This window comes from Jaculus jaculus, chromosome 12, assembly GCF_020740685.1.
Source record: "Jaculus jaculus isolate mJacJac1 chromosome 12, mJacJac1.mat.Y.cur, whole genome shotgun sequence".
Classification (NCBI taxonomy): domain Eukaryota; kingdom Metazoa; phylum Chordata; class Mammalia; order Rodentia; family Dipodidae; genus Jaculus; species Jaculus jaculus.
In genome coordinates, this window is record NC_059113.1 from 48,241,595 (window position 1) to 48,259,172 (window position 17,578).

The 17,578-nt window shown below is 46.5% G+C and overlaps 1 protein-coding gene across 1 annotated transcript; it reads left to right on the plus strand.

Annotated features, from left to right (window-relative positions):
• The first annotated feature begins 12,895 nt into the window (after positions 1–12,895).
• On the plus strand, positions 12,896–15,403 carry LOC123453587 (putative protein FAM90A23P). Its single transcript, XM_045130606.1, has 4 exons — positions 12,896–13,000; positions 13,645–13,844; positions 14,293–14,368; positions 14,483–15,403. The coding sequence occupies exons 1-4, from the start codon at positions 12,896–12,898 to the stop codon at positions 15,401–15,403; spliced, it is 1,302 nt and encodes a 433-aa protein (XP_044986541.1).
• Positions 15,404–17,578: the final 2,175 nt, after the last annotated feature.

Here is a 17,578-nt window from a genome sequence, read left to right on the forward strand (position 1 = left end):
GTGAGTACTAGGGAAGTACCACCAGACATGGTGCATGAGAAGTGAGGAGAAGGCTCTTCTCCCTGTCTTTCTTTTTGCACATTAATGTGCAGGCCGTGCTGGGGAAACACACAAAAATTAACAGGGTCCTGAAATCTCCCAGGGGACAGAGACAGGGCAGTTCAGTAGGCTGCTGTCCTACCTGGAAGCCAGGGGCTAGGGCATGGTTAGGAACTTGACAATGGGAAACAGAAAAGCAGTGGAGTGAATTGGGTAGAACTGTGAAAATGAGAAGATCAGTTTCCAGGTAGGAGAAGAGCCTGACATGAGGGAAGGCTGCAGATGCAGCTGGAGGAGGGGACTTTCACAGCTGGGTCACAATAAACCCTGAAGGAACAGGGAGGCAGAAAACATGGTGTCATTTCATCCACACTCATGATGTATCTGCCCTTCACTGTTTGTTCTTCAGGCAAGAAGAGCAACACAGGACAGCTTACTGCCAGAATGTGCCCAAGCAATCCCTCAGGAGGAAACAGCAGAGCCAGGTGAGTGTGGCTGAAAGTCGTCACTGCCCATGTGTCTCTCCTCCCCGTAGCCTCCTCTTTTCTCTGAGTGTGGTCCTGGTTTAATTCACTTCCATTGGTTTGCCTTTCTTGCAGCATGCAACGAGGCTAAGGTCCATTAACACACATGTTCAGACACCAGAGCTAGACGTCATTCAAACCAGCCAGCCACTTATGAGGAAGTCTGAGGAGAGTTCCCTGTGTCCTGTTGTGCCTCCTAGAAAGAGTCATGATGGCAAAACCTTCTTCCCTCTTGGGAAGTGCGGCGTTCCGAATCCCACTGTCAGTGGTGTTCCCAAGGCAGCGGTTCAGAGAAGGAGCAAGAACCCTGCCTTAGAGAGCGTGACCCCAGAGCGTCACTCCCTAGAGCAGTGTCACGAGGCTTCTGAAATTCATGGAACTGGCCAGGCGCTTCACACGACATCTGCAACCAAGATCCCTGATGGGAAAGCACAGCACAGCCTCTGTCCCCTTGCTCAGACAACCGGACAATTTGCAAATCACAGTATCTGGACACCAGGCAAGAGACCAAGTCAGGTTCCCATCAAGCTTTGCCAAAATCCTCCTAAAGTTCAGAGACTCAACTCTCCAGAGGCCAATGAGGCCAGCTCTGGCAGTCCTTCAGTGCAGCCACTCCAAGTCACGCAATTCCTGCCCCAAGTGTCACCTAAAGTGCAGGGCAGAATTCCCGCCGAGGATCGCAGCTCTGCCCAACAGCTGCCAAACCACAGAGTTCATCTGAATTCTCCTCATGCCTGCTCTCAGGCCCATGCCCCATCATCATCTTCAAGTTCTGTTCCCAGACCACCCATCAGAATGCTATTCACCAGAGTGCAAAATGACTGCTGGAGCAGCAGGTTCCTCTCTCCTTCCCCTGTGGATCCTCCTGAAAAGCAGGCACTCCCTGCAAAGAACCAAACCTTCCTGCAGAAATCTGAGAGTCCCTGCATCCAGGTCCCACTGAGTGTCCTCTATGAAGATCTGCAGGTGTCCTCTTCCTCAGAGGAGAGTGACTAAGAGTGAGAGGCCACACAGAAGGAGAGACGCAGCCCCTCAGCTCAGGGGTCATGTGTCATGCACTGGACTTCTGCACTGAGGAGAAGGTGCAGCTGGGGTAGAAGGGATATGGTGATTCTCATCTCTCCGTATGCCGAGGATGGACAGGAGTGGGCCTCACGATCTACACACAAGGCACTAGCTCTGATGAATAATGAAACATATGCTAGAAACGGAATTTATTTTTACCTACATGGGATTCTGCATAAAATTAAGTTAATCTGCATTAGGGGTTACACAGTTCTGCTAATTTCTGTGAACTCATACACATTGTAATGCCCTTTTATTTGGAATATAAATGACTTTATAGTAGGAATTCTTGAACGTTCATGGAAGTTGTGTCTTTGCATTGACGGTCACACATTGGGCGGGAGATTGTCTTTCCTAGAGCATGAGTGAATTTCAGAAAGTAGTTCTTGGACTAGAAACTGTCAGTGCATAGTCCTGTTGAGGAAGGTCTTCTGGATTTATTCATTGTTGTTTACAATTTACCTGTATGTATGTACTCAAGATCCCTGTCAATTTTAATAAACTTCTTCAAATGACATGGCATTGTTTGTTTTCATTTTTTTTGTAATGCCAATCTTTCTTGAAATACTCTCCATTTAGTAACATTTTTAAAATTTTTTGTTTATTTTTATGTATTTATTTGATAGCTACAGACAGAGAGAGAGAGAGAGAGAGAGAGAGGCAGAGAGAAAGAGAATTGGTGCGCCAGGGCCTCCAGCCACTGCAAAGGAACTCCAGGCGCGTGTGCCCCCTTGAGTATTTGGCTGACGTGGGTCCTGGGGAATCGAGCCTCTAACCGGTGTCCCTAGGCTTCACAGGCAAGCGCTTAACCGCTAAGCCATCCCTCCAGCCCTCCCTTCAGTAATATTTTTATTCCGCGCACAGTAAACTTTCTCACCCTATGTTTGCCCTCCCAGCCGTTCCTAGACTTGCACAACACGCAATCCCCTGGATCCCTGGATTCTTGTCCAGGAGACCCTTTACCTTAGTTTAAATAATGATGGTAAGTGACTCTCTCCCTCCTCTTATTAGAAACACCTGGGTAGTTTAGGACTGCAGCTGGATTCAGTGAAATCCACAAACACAGGTCACACCCATGGCTCTGTAGCTCACTATCAAATTCCTAGCCCCCAGCGACTGTCACATGGAAACATGACCTTGCTCTTACAGTTACTGATTTTCTCTAATTGGGAATAATTTACTTGGATTAATGTTAAGAGTGACATTCATAGAGTGCGAGGAAGAGGCGGTACGGATAACATGGGAAGAGAGACTCCTCATTCCCCATCACTATCCTCTGTGCCTTTGCTTCTCTGTCTGGCAGGCTTGTCTGCACTGTTTTCAAGAGACTCTGGGTCTTTTGGTACTCCCGGTTCACTTTGTCCTTCTGCATTTCCTGCTTCTCCTTTTCATTATTTGGACGCAGAGGCCAAGGATTCAGGGCTCCATTTCAACACTTGATGGGACACTTAGTGATTATGGCATGTGGCTGAAAGCTCCACTGTCACCGTGCTCCACCTTGGATGGCATGGCAGTTACTAGTTCATGACTGTAAGGCCAGGAGTCTTTCTATATCAACATGAGGTTAGATTATTGCACCTCTGTTCTAGAATCTACATCATGATGAGATCTCTGAAGTTTGGCCAATGAACTTATAGTAAAAACAGGAAGAAAACCAAAATACATAAATATGATCAGAGTCTCTTACTCAATATTTGTACTTCCTGGGGTTTATTTCTGCAATCTGCATGCGTAGTTGGAAATACTCACCGATAAAAGAGACAGAAGATCTTGGGGCTGCAGAAGTGGCATAGCGGTTAAGGCATTTGACTGCAAAGGCGTAGGTCCCAGGTACAATTCCCAAGGACCTATGTATGTATGCCTGATGTCCAAAAGGTCACATGCATCTGGAGTTCATTTGAATTGGTAGGACGCTCTGGCAGGCCCATTCTCTCTCAATGTCCTCTTTGTCTATTTCACTCTCTCAAATAAATTCATACACTTCAAATATTTAAAAACAGAAACACAAAGGTTCCCTAAGGAAACCCATCTTGGAACCCAAGCAGGCTCTCTTCCCCACTGCTGAGTGAAACAAGCTTCCCCTTGACATGACATTGTCCTCCGCAGTTGAGGGTGCGCCCGCTTTGTAGGGCACCTGGGCTTTCTGTTCAATCCACCTCAATTCTTTACTTGGGAGCTACTGAGACTAGAAATAAAGAAGATTTTGACACATGAAATGATAATTCATTATAGGAAAAAAGTGTATGATGTTTGGACCCACAGAAAATCACGGTGATCTAAAAACACACAGGAAATTTGGAGATTGGGACATATTTCTGTAAATTACCAACGTTTGTGATAATGTAAAGACAGAATTATTCATGTTGCCATCTCATTTAAATGGCATGGGTTTTCCAGTGGTGTAGTGTGGACTAAAGTGCCATGAGTTATGTTGACATGAGTGAATTTTATTGTGAAGTAATCGTCCAGGAAAATATTATTGCCTTTATATCAGAAATCCAAGCATTTTCGTGAGTTCCCTAGGCAGGTTCTCTGAAAAGTGTGTGCTGCAGACAGCATTCGGGACATTATCTCACTTTCAGGATGCTTGTAGAAATCCAGAGCAGGAAATTTACTCTATGACACGACTTTCATGTAATTCTACAGCGTCACATGCCTAAGTGCTTCCAACTTGTTAATAAGCTGTTTCTCGAAATGGTCAGAACGTACCTTGCGGTCCAGTCTGCTATAGCTCCACGAGGGTCTTCTGATGCACTATTTGGGCTCAAATCCATGGCTACATGCATATGAGGTCGGCACTCTACCAGGTGAGATACATGCCCTGTCCATGTGTGTGATCATTTCCAACCAAGTTCAAGTCAGAACATATTGCCCCAAGGAGGATTAAGCAGTGTGACTAGCTTTACTCCATCGGAGTGGATGACAATTAAATCAGCTGCAGTCCTGTTCTTGGGAGGAGGACTTCCTGGGATCTTGTCTTCTCATAGAAGGCCCTCACCTCAACCGAGAAACACACTGTAGAAAGGGCAAGCAAGCACTTCACAGGAAAAGGGGAGACTGACACTCAAAGGCAATGGCCACACACAAGGTGCTCAATGTGTTTCAGTGAATATATTAGACACGTGGCACATTCCTTTTCCCTCCTCTTTTGTTGTGAGCCTATGGCTTTGTCATGCAATCTTTCCCTATGACCCTCTTGAGAAACTCACAACCTAATATTTGAACTATAGAAAATATGTGATTAAAATGAATTTAACATATTTGCAGCAAGCAAAACCTTCATTCACATGGGATGGGCATGCCAGCCCCCACCTTTAATTGCATCATGTAGAAGGCAGAGGCGTGGCAACACACACCTTTAATTCCATCATTGAGAGGCAGAAGGAGGAGGATCACTGGGAGTTCCAGGCCAGCCTGGGGCTACAAGCTTCCTGCTCCTCCCTTCAGCAGCGTCCTGAAGCAGATGCTCCCCTGTGTGCGGCCACCAGCATCCACCTCTGTGAGTAGCTGCTCAGGGACCTCAGGAGGACAGCAGATTTTCAGGTTTGAGTTCTTTAATAATGGTTTTCTTCTGAATTTTTCAAACAAATGCTACACAGGGGAAAAACGGTGTTGGGGATTATTGGCAAGATGTTCAAAATCATTGCATTATTCAAGCAATGTCTTCTTAGGGAGCGGTAACATGAATAATTATAACTATAATCATTATCAGCAAGGTTGATAATACAAGAAATACTCCCCATCTGTGAATTTATGGGGAACAGAAGAAAGAGCTATGTAGCTGATATTTTTTATTTTTATATTTTGGTTTTTTTGATGAAGGGTGTCACTGTTTTAGAGGAGTACCTGGAACTACCTATGTAATTTGAGGGTGGTCTCGAACCCTTGGTATTCTCCAAGCCGTGCCTCTCAAGCACTTGGATGAAAATCATGCGCCACCATGCCAGGCTTCGTGATTTTCTTTCTTTCTTTTTGTCCTTCAATACTTTCTTTCTTTCTTGGTATCTCTGTTTCTTCCTTCCTTTCTTTTTTTCTTTCTTTTTTCCTTCCTTCTTTCTTTCTCTCTTTCTTTCTTTCCTTTTTCTATTTCTCTCTCTTTTTTATCCTTTCTCTCTCTCTCTTTCTCCTTCTTTCTTTCTTTCTTTCTTTCTTTCTTTCTTTCTTTCTTTCCTTCTTTTACTGATGGCTTTGAAAAACCATGTGCTCATATCCATTTAAGTAAATTTCACTTTGCATTCTCAAAAATACTGTTGTTTCTGTTCTCCTTCAGGAATTCCCAAATCATACCCTGAGGAAGACGGCACTGACACCGTGGAGATGGGGCCAGAGCACCGCCGAGCCATGCGAACTCCCAATGTGCCCAGAAACCTCAGAGCCTCCGAACGAGAGAAGGTGCCCCCGCGAGTGGAGGAGGGTCTGAGCGTAAGTGGTTGGCGGCGTGTCTGTGACATCTGTAGCACGATGTTGATTGGGCTGATTGGATATCCGGGGTCCATTCCTCCCTCAAGGCCCAGATGCGTCCCTCCTGATGCTGAGTGTTCCTTCAAAGGGGGCTCGCTGCCCCGAATAGAGGAGGAGCAGGTTTCGGTCAAGCGTAGGGAGTAGCTGCGCTTCCTTGCTAGAACCTCCAAACAAGCCCTCAACTACTGAGGGTGAAGGCCTCCTTGAGTAGCCGAGCGTGGGATTCATTGGAGCATTTTCTCTGCTTAATCAGTCCTCCTTCCGGAACATCAGTGCCTGACTGGGGTCTTCCTCACTGGACATATGGGACGAGGGAAACAGAGAAACATATCAAGCAGCTGCTTTGTTTTATCTTTGAACTTTGGCTTTTTTCCTAACCTTTGGTCCTGTTTTAGTTCTGGCGATTCCGTGCAGTATGTATTGCTAATGCACCACTGAGAAATCGTCTTTATTTTGTGTATATATATGACCACATAGGCCAAACTTGAGTGGTCTGTCACTGGCTGGAATATAAAACACAGGTTCCAAAATCTGACATCATGTTGCTGTGTGAAAGCCTCTGGGACTCTTAGTGATACACGAACAACTCTCATCTCTTCCACAGGAGAAGTGCAGGGATTGTGGGGCCTTCGGCCACACGTCCAGAAGCAGGAGGTGTCCCATCAAGCGCTGGGAAGGGGCTATGGCCCCACAGCCTCTCGGCTCAAGAAGAGACAAAGAGAATCGGGACACCCGGCAGACCCAGAGGCCCCAGAACTCAGGCATCATAACTCACTGTGAGAGACAGAAAGGACAGGCAAAGAGGTGAGTAATAGGGAAGTACCGCCAGACATGGTGCATGAGAAGTGAGAAGGCTCTTCTCCCTGTCTTTCTTTTTGCACATTAATGTGCAGGCCGTGCTGGGGAAACACACAGAAATTAACAGGGTCCTGAAATCTCCCAGGGGACAGAGACAGGGCAGTTCAGTAGGCTGCTGTCCTGCCTGGAAGCCAGGGGCTAGGGCATGGTTAGGAACTTGACAATGAGAAACAGAAAAGCAGTGGAGTGAATTGGGTAGAACTGTGAAAATGAGAAGGTCAGTTTCCAGGTAGGAGAAGAGCCTGACATGAGGGAAGGCTGCAGATGCAGCTGGAGGAGGGGACTTTCACAGCTGGGTCACAATAAGCCCTGAAGGAACAGGGAGGCAGAAAACATGGTGTCATTTCATCCACACTCATGATGTATCCGCCCTTCACTGTTTGTTCTTCAGGCAAGAAGAACAACACAGGACAGCTTACTGCCAGAATGTGCCCATGCAATCCCTCAGGAGGAAACAGCAGAGCCAGGTGAGTGTGGCTGAAAGTCGTCACTGCCCATGTGTCTCCCCTCCCCGTAGCCTCCTCTTTTCTCTGAGTGTGGTCCTGGTTTATTCACTTCCATTGGTTTGCCTTTCTTGCAGCATGCAACGAGGCTAAGGTCCATTAACACACATGTTCAGACACCAGAGCTAGACCTCATTCAAACCAGCCAGCCACTTATGAGGAAGTCTGAGGAGAGTTCCCTGTGTCCTGTTGTGCCTCCTAGAAAGAGTCATGATGGCAAAACCTCCTTCCCTCTTGGGAAGTGCGGCTTTCCGAATCCCACTGTCAATGGTGTTCCCGAGAGAGCGCTTCAGAGAAGGAGCAAGAACCCTGCCTTAGAGAGCGTGACCCCAGAGCGTCACTCCCTTGAGCAGTGTCACGAGGCTTCTGAAATACATGGAACTGGCCAGGCGTTTCACCCGACATCTGTAACCCAGATCCCTGATGGGAAAGCACAGCACAGCCTGTGTCCCCTTGCTCATACAATCGGACAATTTGCAAATCACAATATGTGGACACCAGGCAAGAGACCAAGTCAGGTTCCCATCAAGCTTTGCCAAAATCCTCCTAAAGTTCAGAGACTCAACTCTCCAGAGGCCAATGAGGCCAGCTCTGGCAGTCCTTCAGTGCAGCCACTCCAAGTCACGCAATTCCTGCCCCAAGTGTCACCTAAAGTGCAGGGCAGAATTCCCGCCGAGGCTCCCAGCTCTGCCCAACAGCTGCCAAACCACAGAGTTCATCTGCAATCTCCTCATGCCTGCTCTCAGGCCCATGCCCCATCATCATCTTCAAGTCCTGTTCCCAGACCACCCATCAGAATGGTATTCACCAGAGTGCAAAATGACTGCTGGAGCAGCAGGTTCCTCTCTCCTTCCCCTGTGGATCCTCCTGAAAAGCAGGCACTCCCTGCGAAGAACCAAACCTTCCTGCAGAAATCTGAGAGTCCCTGCATCCAGGTCCCACTGAGTGTCCTCTATGAAGATCTGCAGGTGTCCTCTTCCTCAGAGGAGAGTGACTAAGAGTGAGAGGCCACATAGAAGGAGAGACGCAGCCCCTCAGCTCAGGGGTCATGTGTCATGCACTGGACTTCTGCACTGAGGAGAAGGTGCAGCTGGGGTAGAAGGGATATGGTAATTCTCATCTCTCCGTATACCGAGGATGGACAGGAGTGGGCCTCACGATCTACACACAAGGCACTAGCTCTGATGAATAATGAAACATATCCTAGAAACGGAATTTATTTTTACCTACATGGGATTCTGCATAAAATTAAGTTAATCTGCATTAGGGGTTACACAGTTCTGCATAATTTCTGTGAAGTCATAGACATTCTAATGCCCTTTTATTTGGAATATAAATGACTTTATAGTAGGAATTCTTGAACGTTCATGGAAGTTGTGTCTTTGCATTGACGGTCACACATTGGGCGGGAGATTGTCTTTCCTAGAGCATGAGTGAATTTCAGAAAGTAGTTCTTGAACTAGAAAATGTCAGTGCATAGTCCTGTTGAGGAAAGTCTTCTGGATTTATTCATTGTTGTTTACAATTTACCTGTATGTATATACTCAAGATCCCTGTCAATTTTAATAAACTTCTTCAAATGACATGGCATTGTTTGTTTTCATTTTTTTTGTAATGCCAATCTTTCTTGAAATACTCTCCATTTAGTAATATTTTTTTAATTTTTTTGTTTATTTTTATGTATTTATTTGATAGCTACAGACAGAGAGAGAGAGAGAGAGAGGCAGAGAGAGAAAGAAAATTGGTGCGCCAGGGCCTCCAGCCACTGCAAAGGAACTCCAGGCGCGTGCGCACCCTTGTGTTTTTGGCTGACGTGGGTCCTGGGGAATCGAGCCTCTAACCGGTGTCCCTAGGCTTCACAGGCAAGCACTTAACCGCTAAGCCATCCCTCCAGCCCTCCCTTCAGTAATATTTTTATTCCGCGCACAGTAAACTTTCTCACCCTACGTCTGCCCTCCCAGCCGTTCCTAGACTTGCACAACACGCAATCCCCTGGATCCCTGGATTCTTGTCCAGGAGACCCTTTACCTTAGTTTAAATAATGATGGTAAGTGACTCTCTCCCTCCTCTTATTAGAAACACCTGGGTAGTTTAGGACTGCAGCTGGATTCAGTGAAATCCACAAACACAGGTCACACCCATGGCTCTGTAGCTCACTATCAAATTCCTAGCCCCCAGCGACTGTCACATGGAAACATGACCTTGCTCTTACAGTTACTGATTTTCTCTAATTGGGAATACTTTACGTAGATTAATGTTAAGAGTGACATTCATAGAGTGAGAGGAAGAGGCCGTACGGATAACATGGGAAGAGAGACTCCTCATTCCCCATCACTGTCCTCTGTGCCTTTGCTTCTCTGTCCTGCAGGCTTGTCTGCACTGTTTTCAAGAGACTCTGGGTCTTTTGGTACTCCCGGTTCACTTTGTCCTTCTGCATTTCCTGCTTCTCCTTTTCATTATGTGGACGCAGAGGCCAAGGATTCAGGGCTCCTTTTCAGCCCTTATGGGACACATAGTGATTATGGCATGTGGCTGAAAGCTCCACTGTCCCCGTGCTCCACCTTGGATGGAATGGCAGTTACTAGTTCATGACTATAAGGCCAGGAGTGTTTCCATATCACCATGAGGTTAGATTATTGAACCTCTGTTCTACACTCTACATCATGATGAGGACTCTGAAGTTTGGCCAATGAACTGATAGTAAAAACAGGAAGAAAACCAAAATACATAAATATGATCAGAGACTGTTACTCAATATTTGTAATTCCTGGGGTTTATTTCTCCAATCTGCATGTGTAGTTGGAAATACTCACCGATTAAAGAGACAGAAGATATTGGGGCTGCAGAAGTGGCGTAGCGGTTAAGGCATTTGACTGCAAAGGCGTAGGTCCCAGGTACAATTCCCAAGGACCTATGTATGCCTGACATCCAACGGGGCACACGCATCTGGAGTTCATTTGAAGTGGTAGGAGGCTCTGGCAGGCCCATTCCCTCTCAATGTCCTCTTTGTCTATTTCACTCTCTCAAATAAATACATACACTCCAAATATTTAAAAACAGAAACACAAAGGTTTCCTAAGGTAACCCATCTTCTGGAACCCAAGCAGGCTCTACTCCCCAGTGCTGTGTGAAGCAAGCCTCCCCTTAACATGAAATTGTCCTCCGCAGTTGAGGGCGCGCTCAGCTCTGTAGGGCACCTGGGCTTTCTGTTCAATCTACCTCAATTCTTTACTTGGGAGCTACTGAGACTAGAAATAAAGAAGATTTTGACACATGAAATGATAATTCATTATAGGAAAAAAGTGTATGATGTTTGGACCCACAGAAAATCACGGTGATCTAAAAACACACAGGAAATTTGGAGATTGGGACATATTTCTGTAAATTACCAACGTTTGTGATAATGTAAAGACAGAATTATTCACGTTGCCATCTCATTTAAATGGCATGGGTTTTCCAGTGGTGTAGTGTGGACTAAAGTGCCATGAGTTATGTTGACATGAGTGAATTTTATTGTGAAGTAATCGTCCAGGAAAATATTATTGCCTTTATATCAGAAATCCAAGCATTTTCGTGAGTTCCCTAGGCAGGTTCTCTGAAAAGTGTGTGCTGCAGACAGCATTCGGGACATTATCTCACTTTCAGGATGCTTGTAGAAATCCAGAGCAGGAAATTTGCTCTATGACACGACTTTCATGTAATTCTACAGCGTCACATGCCTAAGTGCTTCCAACTTGTTAATAAGCTGTTTCTCGAAATGGTCAGAACGTACTTTGCGGTCCAGTCTGCTATAGCTCCACGAGGGTCTTCTGATGCACTATTTGGGCTCAAATCCATGGCTACATGCATATGAGGTCGGCACTCTACCAGGTGAGATACATGCCCTGTCCATGTGTGTGATCATTTCCAACCAAGTTCAAGTCAGAACATATTGCCCCAAGGAGGATTAAGCAGTGTGACTAGCTTTACTCCATCGGAGTGGATGACAATTAAATCAGCTGCAGTCCTGTTCTTGGGAGGAGGACTTCCTGGGATCTTGTCTTCTCATAGAAGGCCCTCACCTCAACCGAGAAACACACTGTAGAAAGGGCAAGCAAGCACTTCATAGGAAAAGGGGAGACTGACACTCAAAGGCAATGGCCACACACAAGGTGCTCAATGTGTTTCAGTGAATATATTAGACACGTGGCACATTCCTTTTCCCTCCTCTTTTGTTGTGAGCCTATGGCTTTGTCATGCAATCTTTCCCTATGACCCTCTTGAGAAACTCACAACCTAATATTTGAACTATAGAAAATATGTGATTAAAATGAATTTAACATATTTGCAGCAAGCAAAACCTTCATTCACATGGGATGGGCATGCCAGCCCCCACCTTTAATTGCATCATGTAGAAGGCAGAGGCGTGGCAACACACACCTTTAATTCCATCATTTAGAGGCAGAAGGAGGAGGATCACTGGGAGTTCCAGGCCAGCCTGGGGCTACAAGCTTCCTGCTCCTCCCTTCAGCAGCGTCCTGAAGCAGATGCTCCCCTGTGTGCGGCCACCAGCCTCCACCTCTGTGAGTAGCTGCTCAGGGACCTCAGGAGGACAGCAGATTTTCAGGTTTGAGTTCTTTAATAATGGTTTTCTTCTGAATTTTTCAAACAAATGCTACACAGGGGAAAAACGGTGTTGGGGATTATTGGCAAGATGTTCAAAATCATTGCATTATTCAAGCAATGTCTTCTTAGGGAGCGGTAACATGAATAATTATAACTCTAATCATTATCAGCAAGGTTGATAATACAAGAAATACTCCCCATCTGTGAATTTATGGGGAACAGAAGAAAGAGCTATGTAGCTGATATTTTTTATTTTTATATTTTGGTTTTTTGATGAAGGGTGTCACTGTTTTAGAGGAGTACCTGGAATTACCTATGTGATTTGAGGGTGGTCTCGAACCCTTGGTATTCTCCAAGCCCTGCCTCTCAAGCACTTGGATGAAAATCATGCGCCACCATGCCAGGCTTGGTGATTTTCTTTCTTTCTTTCTTTGTCCTTCAATACTTTCTCTCTTTCTTGGTATCTCTGTTTCTTCATTCCTACCTTCCTTTCTTTCTTTCTTTCTTTCTTTCTTTCTTTCTTTCTTTCTTTCTTTTTTCTTTCTTATTATCTTTCTCTCTTTCTTTCTTTCTTTTTTCTTTTTCTCTCTCATTTTCGTCCTTTCTCTCTCTCTCTTTCTCCTTCTTTCTTTCTTTCTTTCCTTCTTTCTTTCTTTCTTTCTTTCTTTCTTTCTTTCTTTCTTTCTTTCTTTCTTTCTCTTACTGATGGCTTTGAAAAACCATGTGCTCATATCCATTTAAGTAAATTTCAATTTGCATTGTCAAAAATACTGTTGTTTCTGTTCTCCTTCAGGAATTCCCAAATCATAAGCTGAGGAAGACGGCACTGACACCGTGGAGATGGGGCCAGAGCACCGCCGAGCCATGCGAACTCCCAATGTGCCCAGACACCTCAGAGCCTCCGAACGGGAGAAGGTGCCCCCGCGAGTGGAGGAGGATCCGAGCGTAAGTGGTTGCCGGCGTGTCTGTGACATCTGTAGCGTTACGTTGATTGGTCTGATTGGATATCCGGGGTCCATTCCTCCCTCAAGGCTCCAGATGCGTCCCTCATGATGCTGAGTGTTCCTTCAAAGGTGCGCGCTTCCCCGAATAGAGGAGGAGCAGTTTTCGGTCAAGCCTAGGGAGTAGCTGCGCTCCCTTTCTAGAACCTCCAAAGAAGCCCTCAACTATTGAGGGTGAAGGCCTCCATGAGTAGCCGTGCATGGGATGCATTGGAGCATTTTCTCTGCTTAATCAGTCCTCCTTCCGGATCATCAATGCCTGATTGGGGTCTTCCTCACTGGACATATGGGACTAGGGAAACAGAGAAACATATCAAGCAGCTGCTTTGTTTTACCTTTGAACTTTGGCTTCTTTTCCTTACCTTTGGTCCTGTTGTAGCTCTGGCGATTCCGTGCAGTATGTATTGTTAAGGCACCACTGAGAAATCATCTTTATTTTGTGTATATATATGACCACATAGGCCAAACTTGAGTGGTCTGTCAGTAGCTGGAATATAAAACACAGGTTCCAAAATCTGACATCATGTTGCTGTGTGAAAGCCTCTGGGACTCTTAGTGATACACGAACAACTCTCATCTCTTCCACAGGAGAAGTGCAGGGATTGTGGGGCCTTCGGCCACACGTCCAGAAGCAGGAGGTGTCCCATCAAGCGCTGGGAAGGGGCTATGGCCCCACAGCCTCTCGGCTCAAGAAGAGACAAAGAGAATCGGGACACCCGGCAGACCCAGAGGCCCCAGAACTCAGGCATCATAACTCACTGTGAGAGACAGAAAGGACAGGCAAAGAGGTGAGTACTAGGGAAGTACCGCCAGACATGGTGCATGAGAAGTGAGGAGAAGACTCTTCTCCCTGTCTTTCTTTTTGCACATTAATGTGCAGGCCGTGCTGGGGAAACACACAAAAATTAACAGGGTCCTGAAATCTCCCAGGGGACAGAGACAGGGCAGTTCAGTAGGCTGCTGTCCTACCTGGAAGCCAGGGGCTAGGGCATGGTTAGGAACTTGACAATGGGAAACAGAAAAGCAGTGGAGTGAATTGGGTAGAACTGTGAAAATGAGAAGATCAGTTTCCAGGTAGGAGAAGAGCCTGACATGAGGGAAGGCTGCAGACGCAGCTGGAGGAGGGGACTTTCACAGCTGGGTCACAATAAACCCTGAAGGAACAGGGAGGCAGAAAACATGGTGTCATTTCTTCCACACTCATGATGTATCCGCCCTTCACTGTTTGTTCTTCAGGCAAGAAGAGCAACACAGGACAGCTTACTGCCAGAATGTGCCCATGCAATCCCTCAGGAGGAAACAGCAGAGCCAGGTGAGTGTGGCTGAAAGTCGTCACTGCCCATGTGTCTCTCCTCCCCGTAGCCTCCTCTTTTCTCTGAGTGTGGTCCTGGTTTAATTCACTTCCATTGGTTTGCCTTTCTTGCAGCATGCAACGAGGCTAAGGTCCATTAACACACATGTTCAGACACCAGAGCTAGACGTCATTCAAACCAGCCAGCCACTTATGAGGAAGTCTGAGGAGAGTTCCCTGTGCCCTGTTGTGCCTCCTAGAAAGAGTCATGATGGCAAAACCTTCTTCCCTCTTGGGAAGTGCGGCGTTCCGAATCCCACTGTCAGTGGTGTTCCCAAGGCAGCGGTTCAGAGAAGGAGCAAGAACCCTGCCTTAGAGAGCGTGACCCCAGAGCGTCACTCCCTAGAGCAGTGTCACGAGGCTTCTGAAATTCATGGAACTGGCCAGGCGCTTCACACGACATCTGCAACCAAGATCCCTGATGGGAAAGCACAGCACAGCCTCTGTCCCCTTGCTCAGACAACCGGACAATTTGCAAATCACAGTATCTGGACACCAGGCAAGAGACCAAGTCAGGTTCCCATCAAGCTTTGCCAAAATCCTCCTAAAGTTCAGAGACTCAACTCTCCAGAGGCCAATGAGGCCAGCTCTGGCAGTCCTTCAGTGCAGCCACTCCAAGTCACGCAATTCCTGCCCCAAGTGTCACCTAAAGTGCAGGGCAGAATTCCCGCCGAGGATCGCAGCTCTGCCCAACAGCTGCCAAACCACAGAGTTCATCTGAATTCTCCTCATGCCTGCTCTCAGGCCCATGCCCCATCATCATCTTCAAGTTCTGTTCCCAGACCACCCATCAGAATGCTATTCACCAGAGTGCAAAATGACTGCTGGAGCAGCAGGTTCCTCTCTCCTTCCCCTGTGGATCCTCCTGAAAAGCAGGCACTCCCTGCAAAGAACCAAACCTTCCTGCAGAAATCTGAGAGTCCCTGCATCCAGGTCCCACTGAGTGTCCTCTATGAAGATCTGCAGGTGTCCTCTTCCTCAGAGGAGAGTGACTAAGAGTGAGAGGCCACACAGAAGGAGAGACGCAGCCCCTCAGCTCAGGGGTCATGTGTCATGCACTGGACTTCTGCAATGAGGAGAAGGTGCAGCTGGGGTAGAAGGGATATGGTGATTCTCATCTCTCCGTATGCCGAGGATGGACAGGAGTGGGCCTCACGATCTACACACAAGGCACTAGCTCTGATGAATAATGAAACATATGCTAGAAACGGAATTTATTTTTACCTACATGGGATTCTGCATAAAATTAAGTTAATCTGCATTAGGGGTTACACAGTTCTGCTAATTTCTGTGAACTCATACACATTGTAATGCCCTTTTATTTGGAATATAAATGACTTTATAGTAGGAATTCTTGAACGTTCATGGATGTTGTGTCTTTGCATTGACGGTCACACATTGGGCGGGAGATTGTCTTTCCTAGAGCATGAGTGAATTTCAGAAAGTAGTTCTTGAACTAGAAACTGTCAGTGCATAGTCCTGTTGAGGAAGGTCTTCTGGATTTATTCATTGTTGTTTACAATTTACCTGTATGTATGTACTCAAGATCCCTGTCAATTTTAATAAACTTCTTCAAATGACATGGCATTGTTTGTTTTCATTTTTTTTGTAATGCCAATCTTTCTTGAAATACTCTCCATTTAGTAACATTTTTAAAATTTTTTTGTTTATTTTTATGTATTTATTTGATAGCTACAGACAGAGAGAGAGAGAGAGAGAGAGAGAGGCAGAGAGAAAAAGAATTGGTGCGCCAGGGCCTCCAGCCACTGCAAAGGAACTCCAGGCGCGTGCGCCCCCTTGAGTATTTGGCTGACGTGGGTCCTGGGGAATCGAGCCTCTAACCAGTGTCCCTAGGCTTCACAGGCAAGCGCTTAACACCTAAGCCATCCCTCCAGCCCTCCCTTCAGTAATATTTTTATTCCGCGCACAGTAATCTTTCTCACCCTATGTTTGCCCTCCCAGCCATTCCTAGACTTGCACAACACGCAATCCCCTGGATCCCTGGATTCTTGTCCAGGAGACCCTTTACCTTAGTTTAAATAATGATGGTAAGTGACTCTCTCCCTGCTCTTATTAGAAACACCTGGGTAGTTTAGGACTGCAGCTGGATTCAGTGAAATCCACAAACACAGGTCACACCCATGGCTCTGTAGCTCACTATCAAATTCCTAGCCCCCAGCTAGGAATGGGGAAACACACAGAAATTAACAGGGTCCTGAAATCTCCCAGGGGACAGAGACAGGGCAGTTCAGTAGGCTGCTGTCCTGCCTGGAAGCCAGGGGCTAGGGCATGGTTAGGAACTTGACAATGAGAAACAGAAAAGCAGTGGAGTGAATTGGGCAGAACTGTGTAAATGAGAAGGTCAGTTTCCAGGTAGGAGAAGAGCCTGACATGAGGGAAGGCTGCAGATGCAGCTGGAGGAGGGGACTTTCACAGCTGGGTCACAATAAGCCCTGAAGGAACAGGGAGGCAGAAAACATGGTGTCATTTCATCCACACTCATGATGTATCTGCCCTTCACTGTTTGTTCTTCAGGCAAGAAGAGCAACACAGGACAGCGTACTGCCAGAATGTGCCCATGCAATCTCTTTCCTTCCTTCCTTCCTTTCTTCCTTCCTTCCTTCCTTCCTTCTTTCCTTCCTTCCTTCCCTCCCTCCTTCCTTCCTTCCTTCTTTCTGTCTTTCTTCTCTCTTTCTTTCTTTCTTTCTTTTACTGATGGCCTTTGAAAAACCATGTGCTGATATCTATTCAAGTAAATTTCATTTTGCATTGTCAAAAATACTGTTGTTTCTGTTCTCCTTCAGGAATTCCCAAATCATACCCTGAGGAAGACGGCACTGACACCGTGTGATGGGGCCAGAGCACCGCCGAGCCATGCGAACTCCCAATGTGCCCAGAAACCTCAGAGCCTCCGAACGGGAGAAGGTGCCCCCGCGAGTGAAGGAGAACCCGAGCGTAAGTGGTTGGCGACGTGTCCGTGACATCTGTAGCGCTATTTTGTTTGGGCTGATTTGATAGCCGGGGTCCATTCCTCCCTCAAGGCTCCAGATGTGTCCCTCCTGATGCTGAGTGTTCCTTCAAATGGGACGAGCTTCCGCGAATACAGGAGGAGCATTTTTAGTTCAAGCGTAGGGAGTAGCTGCGCTCCCTTGCTAGAACCTCCAAACAAGC

Bases quoted from the DNA above. Each gene is read 5' to 3' on its own strand.
- LOC123453587 (XM_045130606.1), top strand. From the start codon at position 12,896: ATGGGGCCAGAGCACCGCCGAGCCATGCGAACTCCCAATGTGCCCAGA. The intron at 13,845-14,292 runs GTGAGTACTAGG...TTTGTTCTTCAG, and splicing joins CAGAAAGGACAGGCAAAGAG to GCAAGAAGAGCAACACAGGA. The intron at 14,369-14,482 runs GTGAGTGTGGCT...CCTTTCTTGCAG, and splicing joins GGAGGAAACAGCAGAGCCAG to CATGCAACGAGGCTAAGGTC.